Source organism: Austrofundulus limnaeus, unplaced genomic scaffold (genome assembly GCF_001266775.1).
Source record: "Austrofundulus limnaeus strain Quisiro unplaced genomic scaffold, Austrofundulus_limnaeus-1.0 Scaffold26, whole genome shotgun sequence".
Taxonomy (NCBI): domain Eukaryota; kingdom Metazoa; phylum Chordata; class Actinopteri; order Cyprinodontiformes; family Rivulidae; genus Austrofundulus; species Austrofundulus limnaeus.
The window spans coordinates 303,792-315,218 of NW_013952428.1; the positions used below are offsets into that span (position 1 = coordinate 303,792).

The window sequence follows — 11,427 nt, forward strand, 5'->3', positions numbered from 1 at the left end:
AAACTGAATTTTTAATAAACCAAAATACAGTTTCAAAGCAAATTATTTCAAATTCAAAACTTTAAATTCAGTTCCAATTTAGTGATATTTATTTTCAGACCAATGCATTCAATTTCAATTTATGCCCATTCAGATTCAATCTGAGCAATTCAAATTGAATTCCTGCTGGCACAAGATTTATCCCATAGTCCTCTTGTGTCCTCCTTCTGCAGCCTTCTACTGGGATTTTTATGGTTTAGCTGTATGTCAGGAATTGAATGGCTTTAGGTGGAGTTCAGCCGTCACATGGCAGACACACATGCAGTCATGTGTCCTGATCAAAGATCTCAGTCAGATGATCTCTTAATGTTTGGTTCACACCAGACTGCAGAGAAACGTCTGCACACAATTGGGCTTTATGTAAGCAGTTGTTGAAAAGCTGTGAAGTCACTGTTTGGACCTAAAGAACAACCCATAATGATGCATCATTCACTTTATGTGAACCCTGTGCAGAACACTGACCTGAACACAAAGTGTGTTTTTCCTCCTTTTTTTTTTAAAATGGATTCAGAGTTCTTATGGAGTCCTGAAAAATATGGAATTAGCCTCAAGTTTTTCTGTACTGATATTTATACAAAGTAATCCAGACCTGGAAAACACTGTTTATAGACTGTTTGTTTCTAAATGCATTTTTAAAAAGATAAAAATCCAGATTAAAAAAGAAATGTGTGTTATTTACTACTTTAATTGGATATAAGGAGCAGATAATATTAAACAGCCAGAACTGTTGATCAAATGAAGAGATGACTGCAGAATGATCTGTTTGTCTGTTTGGCTGAGACATTTGACATCATATTATAAGATATTTAAGATTTTGTCATGTTCTCTCATAGTATCATAATTTTGTTTCCTTTGTTGTTTGTAACTTTAAATTAAAGTGATACACAATAATTCAAAATTATTCATTAACATTTGTATAATATTCAACATGTATAATTTGTAAAGTAGGTCTTATTGATAAGTTTTCTTTTATATTTAATCTAAATCACAACTTAATCTTTCAAAATAGCTTATACACAATAAGAAAATAAGTCATGATCTGCATTTCTCATTCTTTAGGAAGCAACACGTCTTCTACATTTCAGTTGTGCTCCTCTATATGTTGACAAAATAATGACCATGATTACAGCCTCTTCCAGGTTCTGTCTGTAAAACTACAGATTACTAACAGGATATGAAACAGGCAGTCGCACCAGTATACCAGTAAAAATTCTAGTAAGGTTATGAAACATTTTATAATTTAGCTAAAAATGGGAACAATTTTACTAAATGATCTTTAATTTGTGTTGTTGAAAACTATTAAAACAGGCAGGTCACTTCAAGAATACTTTAAATCAACTGAAAAATCTCAAAATAATCTCCCAGTTCATTGTTTCACGGAGTACATCCAGCTCTGCCCACTACCCCCACCCCCCACCCCCCTCACTGTCTGACTGCCTTTATGATATCAGGTCCTGGTTCACCAACAACTTCTTCAAACTAAATGGTGAAAAATTAAAAAAATTTCTCATTGTTACTAAATCCAGTCTTGCAAAAAAAAAAAAAAAAACCAGCAACTTTTCTGTTCTCTTTGACAACACCGTGGTTTCCCCCACCCCCCAGGTTAGGAGTCCGGGTGTCGTCCTAGACAACACATTATTTAAATCACATATCAGGAACATGACTCATTCAGCAGACTTTCACCTCCGGAACATTTCTCGTCTCCGTCCAACCCTCTGACCCAGCTGTACTGCTGTTCTTTAAAATTTATTCTGGATTTGACAGGGAGCCAATGGACAGAAGCTATAAATCACCTGCTCAACAACATCTTCACCAGCTCCCCATCAAATTTCACATTTCCCATGAAATCCTGCTCCTCATCTTCAAAGCCATCAGTAACCTCCCACACACCCCAGCATCTCACAGACCTTCACATTTACACCCCCACCTACACTCTCAGGTCGTCCTCCTCCACCCAACTCCCCTAACCATCAGCTCGTTGGAACACTATGGACCCAAGAGCTTTCATCCTAGCAGGACCCCAGCTCTATGGATGGGACATAGCAGGACCCCAGCTCTGTGGATGGGACATAGCGGGACCCCAGCTCTGTGGATGGGACATAGCAGGACCCCAGCTCTGTGGATGGGACATAGCGGGACCCCAGCTCTGTTGATGGGACGTAGCAGGACCCCAGCTCTTTGCTGTCTGTCGTTGAGTAAACCCTCTCCTCTTCCCTCTCAGTGCACTCTGGAACGCTCCTGGCCAACATGTTCGGCTGCCTGGCCTGGTTCTGTGTGGATGCGTCTCGTGGAGTGGACTTTGGTTTGTCCATCCTCTGGCTTCTGCTCTTCACTCCGTGTGCTTTTGTCTGTTGGTACAGACCCCTTTATGGAGCCTTCAGGTAAACGGTTCAGTACAGAGTCTGTTCACATTCACAAGCAATAAACTAACCCGGTGATATCTCTGTTGCTCATGCTCTCTGTTTTCTTTCTGCAGGAGTGACAGCTCTTTCAGATTTTTTGTCTTTTTCTTTGTTTACATCTGTCAGTTTGGGGTTTATGTTATGCAGTGCATTGGGATCACTAGTTGGGGTGCAAGGTGAGATATAAATTATTTATTAATCACAGTAGTGTGTATTTCATTTGGATGGTGGGTTTATACCACTCTCTCACTGACTGACTGACTGACTCTCTCTCTCACTGACTGACTCTCTCTCTCTCTCACTCACTGACTCTCTCTCTCACTCACTCACTGACTCTCTCTCTCACTCACTCACTGACTCTCTCTCTCACTCACTCACTGACTCTCTCTCTCACTCACTCACTGACTCTCTCTCTCACTCACTCACTGACTCTCTCTCTCACTCACTCACTGACTCTCTCTCTCACTCACTGACTGACTGACTCACTCACTGACTGACTCTCTCTCTCACTCACTGACTCACTCATAAAATCAGTCCAAGAGTTTTATTTTCTGTCTTCTTCAAAATGGATTTAAACTTCCTTCTGGTAACCTTTTCTGACCATTTTTAGTCTCTTTGAAAATTATTCCAGGATCAATGCAGCATATTTAAAACACATTTTCCCCTAATTTTGTTCTGGCTCTGTGGTCAAACATTTGCTGGTTGTGGTATTTAAACATACCACACCCTAACCTAACCCTGTACACAAATCAAAGTGTAATAGAACAAGCAGAGATTTTTTCAGAAAAACTAACCAATGGATAAGTGTAGACATACAAGGACAACCAACAGCAGCATTGCAGGGCAGTGTTAGAGTGTTTGCATGTTTGTGTAGAGTTTGCACATTTTTCCCTGTGCACCCATTAGTTTTCACTGGGTACTCTGGTTTCCTCAACAGCTCTAACAACTGCACCACTGTGCCGCCCATCACTGTAATCCAATAAAAGCAATAACCGTTACCTGTATTTTTTTAGTGTCCTCAAAAAAATGTAAATAGAAATCTAATTTCTCCTTGTGTGAGGTTTATTCTTTAAAAAAAGAAAGCAAATTTAAGTCTAAGTATAAAGCAAGTTTTCACAGAGTTTTAAATGACCAGTTCTGATCAGTAATGACGCCTGACTGCCTGTCAGATGAGACCATTTCAAATTCAGCCTCTTGCGAGGTTTTAATTTTAGCAAGTTATTAACAACAGCTCTATTTCAGAACATCATGAAGTAAATCTTTTGGTGAACTTAGGCATCGGCTTGTTTCATATGTGACCCATCATTTTGAAATGAGGATTAAGTCAAATTTGGTCAAAATGACCTAATTACATTTTCAGATTCTTGACTTTAAAAGCTACATTTTGATACCTGGATCATCCTGATATCCTAATTAAATCCATATATATGACTTAATTTGTCTTGTTCGTTACAGTAATACATAAATATTTGGTCTGAATCCTAATTTTGTCATTTTAATGAGGAATTTTTGATGTCCTTATAAAGAGGAAACCTCAAATTGTATTTGAATAATGAGATTTCCCAGCTAAAAAGAAAAAAAACTTTGCTAGCTCACAGGGAAATTCTTAAAATTTTAAGGCATTTTTCCTCAAAATCAGGTTATTTTGTTGCTACTGCTCAAAAAAGTTGCTTCAAACTTTTGTTTTATGATTATATTTCAGACAGTTCATTCAAATGATACATTGATAAGGCCTTTATTCATTGTTTTGACAAAATGCAATTTTTGTTAACATTTTAGTCAAAACACTATATTTGCCTTTTTCTCCAAATAGCACTAGTCCTTGTTTCGATGTGACGGGTCACATGTCACGTTCAGAGGAATAAGGAGTGATGTTTACAGGAGAGCAGTTTAGTGTTGGTTTGTAACGATGATCTTGTCCGTAGTGGTTGGATCTCAGCTTTGACGGCCCTGAACAGAAGCATCCCAGTGGGCATCATCATGATCCTGATCGCAGCTCTCTTTACCTCGCTGGCTGTCCTGTCCCTCATCATGTTCAAAAAGGTACATGCTCAACAGAGGTGGAAAATATTTACTGTAGGTTTCGTCTGTTTCTGTCCTCACTGAACCGCCCCGTTTCTTTCGTCCACATCTCAGGTCCACATGTTGTACCGCACCACTGGCGCCAGCTTTGAAAAGGCTCAGCAGGAGTTTGCCACAGGCGTCATGTCCAACAAGACAGTCCAGACGGCTGCTGCTAACGCCGCCTCCACCGCTGCACAAGGAGCCTTTAAAGAGCAGATCTAATCATGACAGGATGCCAGTTTCTCTGATGTCCCTGCTCGGACAGATCCGAGGTGGTTCATGTGAGGGAATGGACTCTTAAGTCAACTTTTACCTTTGTTCTCAGCCTAAAGAAGAAGAAACCATTTGGACTTTGACTGAACCTGGCAAATCGCCTGCTCTGCACTCGTACCAGTATACCAATGTGCTCTACTTCCTCTGGGTGGGTTTATGTATATGCGTGTGTATGTCTACGTTTCTGAATGTGTGTGTGCCTTTTTAAAAGTTGCCTCTGGATCAGTTCCAGGTTCTAAAGCAGCTCAGCTAACTCCCTCTAACATCTCCCTGACATTGTTCTCCATTAATCACTTCAGAACTGGCTTCTTTGATTTCTCAACCAAATCACTGCTCCGTATTTGTAATTAATTTATTGTTTATTGTTGGAGAACAATCAATCAAACATTATTTTATTGGTGACCTCTAATGGACAGGCTTTGTATGCTGGTGTAGAATCTGAGTCATTCAGGACATGTTTTCTTTTCTGTTTCTTTTTTTTTTTCCCCCAAAGTCTGGTGAAAAATAAGATTTAAGTCATAAATTGGTGCCTCGCCAAATCTTTTGTGTTCCACCATCAGCATACTTTCCAACATTTGTTGATTCATGAGAGACACCTGTATATATTAGAGACCACCAGCTGCTCAAAGTGGTCCTAGGATGGTCTGGGGAGTTTTGAAAAAGATCTGCTCTATAAAACTATGCATTTTCCAGCCATTTGAATTACATTTTACTAAATTCTTAGATTTTCATAAAACAACATAAAATCACTGACTTTACTTTATCTGAGAAAATACAACCCCTGGCAAAAAGTATGGAATCACTATTGCTTATTATTAAACTTTGGGATCAAAGTTGCACTTTAGGATGACCTCATTATTGTATCATGTTTTTGATCTGAGTTTGTTTTACAGAATGAAATGTCTGAATGAGTGCTCATCCAAGACTGGTGACTCCATACTTTTTGTCAGGTTATACTTAAAAACTGCATCATCCTTAATGAGCACCTTGTTTGTCTTTGTTTCATCATACTGTACTTTTAGCACAAACTAACCTTTGCTTAGCACCATAAATATAGTAAAGCCTGAAACATACTCGCTGCGAACTGCCGACATCGGCACGGGTTGTCGCAGTTTAATGACGAAAATTATGTCACCGGGCTTCTCGGTGTCGAGTCGACAGCCCCTTTTGGCACAACCCACCGGCAGAACTTTTGGACCCCCCTCACGTGTCGACGGTAATGTGTGATTGGTCTGATTGGTCGTGGGTGTGTTTGTTTGCGCTGCGCTCCAGGGGGGAAAAAAGAAAAAAAACGACTCGCTCCCAGACTAGAAAGCAGAGTTTTATAAGATAGTCAAACCGTGAAAAACTTATGGCTTGTTTGTTTGTGCTGAATGCGCTGCTGCACTCGGTAAAAAAAAAAAAGAGGGGAAAAAACCCAGACTCGCTCCCAGAGCCGACACCAGGAAGTAGAGTTTTGTAAAGACAGTCATTCCGTGAAAAACTCATGAATGGAGATAAAACAGACGTGCACGGAGGAATCTGACTGATAAAAACTGTGGAGCTTTAACCAGGACAGATGTGGATAAATGCGTTGGGTGAGTGACGAGTGTCTTTTTTTTTCTGCGTTGTCGGCTGTTGCGGGGGATTCCATGCAGTGACGTATGTTTCAGGGAGGGGGGTTTCCTGAACTCGGTGCGGGGTGTCATAGGGACTATGTCTGTGCGAAAACAACTGCCGAACAACCACGTGACCGCACGTCGGCCCGTCGGTGTCGGAGTGAGTATGTTTCAGGCTTTACAAATCAGGCTAACCCTGAGACATCTGCTAGGTTCATAACACAGAAGAAGTACACATACAAATAAACAGACCTAACCTTACAAACCCATATCTGACTGTAGACCATTTCACTTCCAGCATCAGTAACTCTCTCCTTGTTGAGCTGCTCCTGTATCTCTTCCACTCTGAGCTTTGTGACTTTGTGTTCTTTCTTTGTCAGTCCAACTTTTTATTTTCCATCTTATTTATTATTCCATCCTATAAGCACAAATTAGTGCAAATTCAAGGTGCAAATGAAATTGTATTTATAATTGTGACAAGTATGATATTAAAAACGATAAATAATACAGATGTTATGGGGCAGCTGTGGCAGAGTGGTTAGGGGAGTCATCCAGGAACCGGAAAGTCACCGGTTCAATCCCCCGTCCAGCTGTCTCAGTTGTTGTGTCCTTGGGCAAAACACCCTTAACGCCTCTGATGTGTCCCATCAGTGTATGAATGTGATTGGCACTGATTAGTCTCTATAGATGATTGTACATGTTAGCTCTGTAGAGACCTAACAGAGTGCTGTGTGAATGGGTAAATGAGGACACAGGTTGTAGAGTGAAGAGCTTTGAGTGTCCTGGATATGAGAGAGGTGCTGTATAAGTACAGTCCATTTACCATTTAAAAATAATGTTCTAAAGCTACTGTCCACTGCAATACATTTCAGCAGAGTTTATTTTGTCAGATGTAGATTAACTTATTTTGGTTCTGAGCCCAATACTGGGCTGGTTGGACCATTGAGCTGTGGACGGTCGAGACTCCTCTTCCTAGTGGCAGGACGGCTGCAGCATTAGCTTCAGTTTTGGCAAACAAACATGCTTTGTGTTTGACATGATGCAGAGATGAGAACATTTCTGTAGATATAATTTACAGATGAATATCTTCTTCAAGCATCTGTTTGTTTGTCCCATACAAAAACCAGCATTTGTCAAATGTAATGTGGGACTTGTGAATGTCCCACCCATTGATATATATTACTGGATTAGGTGTGGCTAATGTGTTGCTAGCTACATGTACGTGCTCACACTGGAGCTCTGTTCTGCATTGAGGAGCCTCAACAAAATGAATGGAGCTCAATAGACTGTGAGTTGTCTAACTTCCTTAATTCTTGCTTGATTTTTACAAACTCTGGTACAAAATAAAGCTGAGGAAATTAGGAATTTTATATTTATGGAAATTTAAAATAGATAACTAATTTAAATGACTAAAACAGTGGCTTAAACTAAGTATTTTGTGATTCACAGGTGTTTTTTCATAGAAATCAATGAGTTCTGACCAGCTGGGTATTCATAAAAATATTTATTAATCAGAACTGAGTCTTAAACATTTAAAATAATAAAATTAATTTTTCAAAAATATATATATGTGCAACTATAAAAGTTTTTGCTGTAAACTACAATAATTTTAACATCAGTAAATACAAACTAAAAAGACAAATTATTTCATGTCACAAAGAATTGTTTAATGAATTTATTTTTATCACAAAGAATTATTCTTCAGTTTCACAATGATGCAGGCTGTATCTGAAGCTGACCCACAGCTGGTACACATGTTTTTTCCTCCTTTTTCTCTGGAAATGTTGAAAAACACAAATACTGGATGTAGAAAATCTCTGAATACACCGACCTGTCTGACAACATGATTATTTATGTTTATGATGCTCAATAATTTAGTGTCTGTCATTAGTGAGTCTACATCAGAATTTCTGAATTTATATACAGTCTAACTGGTCATCAATCCAATAAAGTCCATATTTATATGCTTAATATTAGTAAATAATATATTTGACAACAGATAAAATCGATTTTAAATAAGGTTAAACATGAACATTGAAGCTGTTTAATGTTAGCGTACAGGTTTTACCATTAAAATAATAAATTTTGGTTAAATATGCGTAATATTTACCTGTGAAACATAACCCTTTTATCTCCTGCAAATATATTGTAACAATTTCTGCAGTTTATAGCAAAGTATTTGTACCATTTGTACATTTATAAAGTGTTTGTTTGCACCGTGCTACGTTCTGCTCATTGATTTCAATGTTTAGCGTTAGTGTTAGCTCAATGCATAAAAATCCCACCTGTGAAGCCACGCCCAGGTCACGTGAGGTCCAATCCAGTCATATATATCAATGGTCCCACCCCTCCTCATGCGGGACACGGTACAAATTCATCGGGAATATGTTTTTTTTTTTTTTTTTAGTTTGGCATCTGAAACTGTAGTAACTAAATTGTTCTCTAGAGGACAGCACCTGTCAATCATCTGTTGTCGATCATGCAGATGTGTTCTGTGTGTATTTTGTTCTGTTAGCAGCACATCTGGAACCACCAGATGAACTTTAATAAAACTCTTGCTATTTGACCTTAATTTTGAGCTCAAATGGAAGTAAATGAGTCCTAACAATCCAAGCACTAACTAACTGTGTAAGATCTTTGTTTAAAACTTCAGCATGCAAGGAGAGGTGCTTTAATAAACGAATCAATGAATGATACTTACATTTTTACCAGTAACTTCATGAAATATTTTGTCCTGATTTCTGTTGGAAGGACATGAAATTAGTCACGTCTGATTCAAACAGGGTTCATTTCTATCAACATAATCCGTTTCAACGTTTTATTATTTATTCTGTGTGCAAGAAATTAAATATTCTAATGACTTAAAACCTCAGAAGCTCCAGCTGTATTTGACATTTTATAAAATTATCAGAATGTTTTTGGTCTTGTTTGTTTGTGAACATGTTTTTGTGTGAGGTTTTTTGAACTGATGCACTTCTGGAAACACCTGTAATACTTGGGTGTTTTTAGACAGCATGAGAAGGATCCCATTTAATTTTCTTTTATTGTAAAAAATGTGAAATTCGTTTGAAGAAAAAGCAATTTTATCCCTCCGTAGTTGTTACTTTTTCTTGATATATTTTATTTAAATAGGGAAATCTTTTGTGCAATCTAAACAAACTGTACTTTAAATCGGGTCACTGGAGTTTATCTGCATATTGTTGAAGTATTTTTGTAAATAAACAGGCCTCAGATGTTAATCTTTATTTTCTTCATGCATCTGAAGTTCAGCTTTTCAGCTGTTTCTACGAAAGCCTTTTCTTTAAACTGCAATATGGAATGGTAAAATATGCAAGTGGTCTATTTTCCTGCATCTTTGGATGTTAACATATTTATAGTTTGTGTCCAACTTTACTTATTGCTGGACATGTAGCTCAGGATGCTTTGCACTTGTGTGATAAGATGTGAGACAATAAAAATGTATATTGCCTCTTTAAGACATATTTTTAATGCTTAGAAACGTACTACTTATACTAAATTCAAATCGTAGGGATGCTGCCCCCTGCTGGTACATGGTGTACATTACAGAACAACAATACAAACCTGCCTGTGCTGTAGATCTTCAAGAGGAAATTTCATTACTTTGTGGATCTTTTCTCACGGAGTCAGAATCAAAAGATACTTAATGTTTAAAAGCTTATCTTCTGTTTGGTGTCTATACAGGATCTGCATCTTAGTTTGTAACTATATAAGCTTTAATTCTGCAACCACTGACACTAATACCCACGTTCTTGCCTTATGTGTCCCTGTGATGGACTTGCAACCTGTCCAGGGTGTCTCCTGCCCCTCACACAGTGACCCTGTGACCCTGAAAAGAAGAAGCGGGTATAGATGATGGATGGATGGATGGTTCTTGCCCTGAATGGGTATTCTTGACTCTAGCACAGTGGTTCCCAAACATTTTAGCTACCGACCCCCAGAATGATGGTGTCAAATGTTTATGAACTCTTAACCCCACTGAAGGAAAAATATGCGTTGTTCAAAATGGTGTGTCCGAATAAACAGGAATCAGCTGGATTTCTTCTTAAAACTTTATTTTCAGTCTTCTGACTCCAATCAGGTTCACAGTACAGCACTCAGCAGGCCTCAGTGTAATATAAGACCTTGACCTAAATCAAAACAAAACCATAGCAGCCCTGCTCTAAAGCAGAGACTCTGCCAAACACTGCCAACAACTTCTTACTATAATAATGAATTGAGCTTATAGTGTACATCTCTTTCTGGTTACACCCCTGGAGGTAGGGCTGGGCAATATGGCAAAAAAATGATCACGATTAATTTTTTCTTATCGTCCGATCTCGATTAATATCACGATTTTTTTTGTTAGCTGCTAAAACGTCACTAAGAAATAATTTGACAAATAAATATAACTACAGCAAAAAATAATGGCTGTTATTTCACTTTACGAATATAACAAATAGCTGTGTTTCAGTAGAACATGAAATTATTTTTGCAAAGTATTTAAAAAGGTATTTACCAAGAAAAACAAAACATTTGTGTGTAAATCATAGAATTTCACATTAATAAAGTTATCTTTTTGTAAAAGTAAAGTTTTAGAAATAATTTCACATTAAATATGTCATAAAGAAACATAAACCTACAAATAACAATTTGTGTACAATTAAAAACCCACATTGTGGGTTAAAATTAAAGCCCAGGAAGTCCAACATTTCACTGATCACATCAACTCTGTGGATGAATATATTAAGTTCACACGAGAGGATGTAAAAAATGGCAGGTTGGCGTACCTGGACTGTGATGTCTCGGTTTCGGATGGAGGACGGTTGGAAACTGACGTATTACAAACCCGCCCACACAGACCAATATTTGTGTTATGATTCCCACCTCCCACTGGAACACAAGTTAGGAGTGATCAGGACTCTGTACCACAGAGCAGACAGTGTCCCTACAAACCCAGGAGCCAGGCAGAAAGAGAAAGTGTCTCAATTCAGGGGCTGGGTCCTCATGAGTGCGCATTTGTCGGCTGCATACGTCATTGCGCCGCGCGGAGG

The 11,427-nt window shown here is 38.4% G+C and overlaps 1 protein-coding gene across 2 annotated transcripts in view; it reads left to right on the plus strand.

Moving 5' to 3' along the window:
- The window catches only part of LOC106515065 (secretory carrier-associated membrane protein 1), a 28,430-nt gene extending 23,137 nt beyond the window's left edge, over positions 1-5,293 (plus strand). Inside the window, exons 6-9 of one of the 2 annotated variants that reach the window (XM_014004677.1) lie at positions 2,261-2,420; positions 2,516-2,617; positions 4,367-4,484; positions 4,578-5,293. In XM_014004677.1, coding sequence (XP_013860131.1) covers positions 2,261-2,420; positions 2,516-2,617; positions 4,367-4,484; positions 4,578-4,727 — 530 coding nt within the window. In that variant the 3' untranslated portion in view covers positions 4,728-5,293. The remainder of the gene's footprint in view (positions 1-2,260; positions 2,421-2,515; positions 2,618-4,366; positions 4,485-4,577) is intronic. The other variant, XM_014004678.1, reaches the window with a different exon arrangement.
- The last annotated feature ends 6,134 nt before the right edge of the window (positions 5,294-11,427 follow it).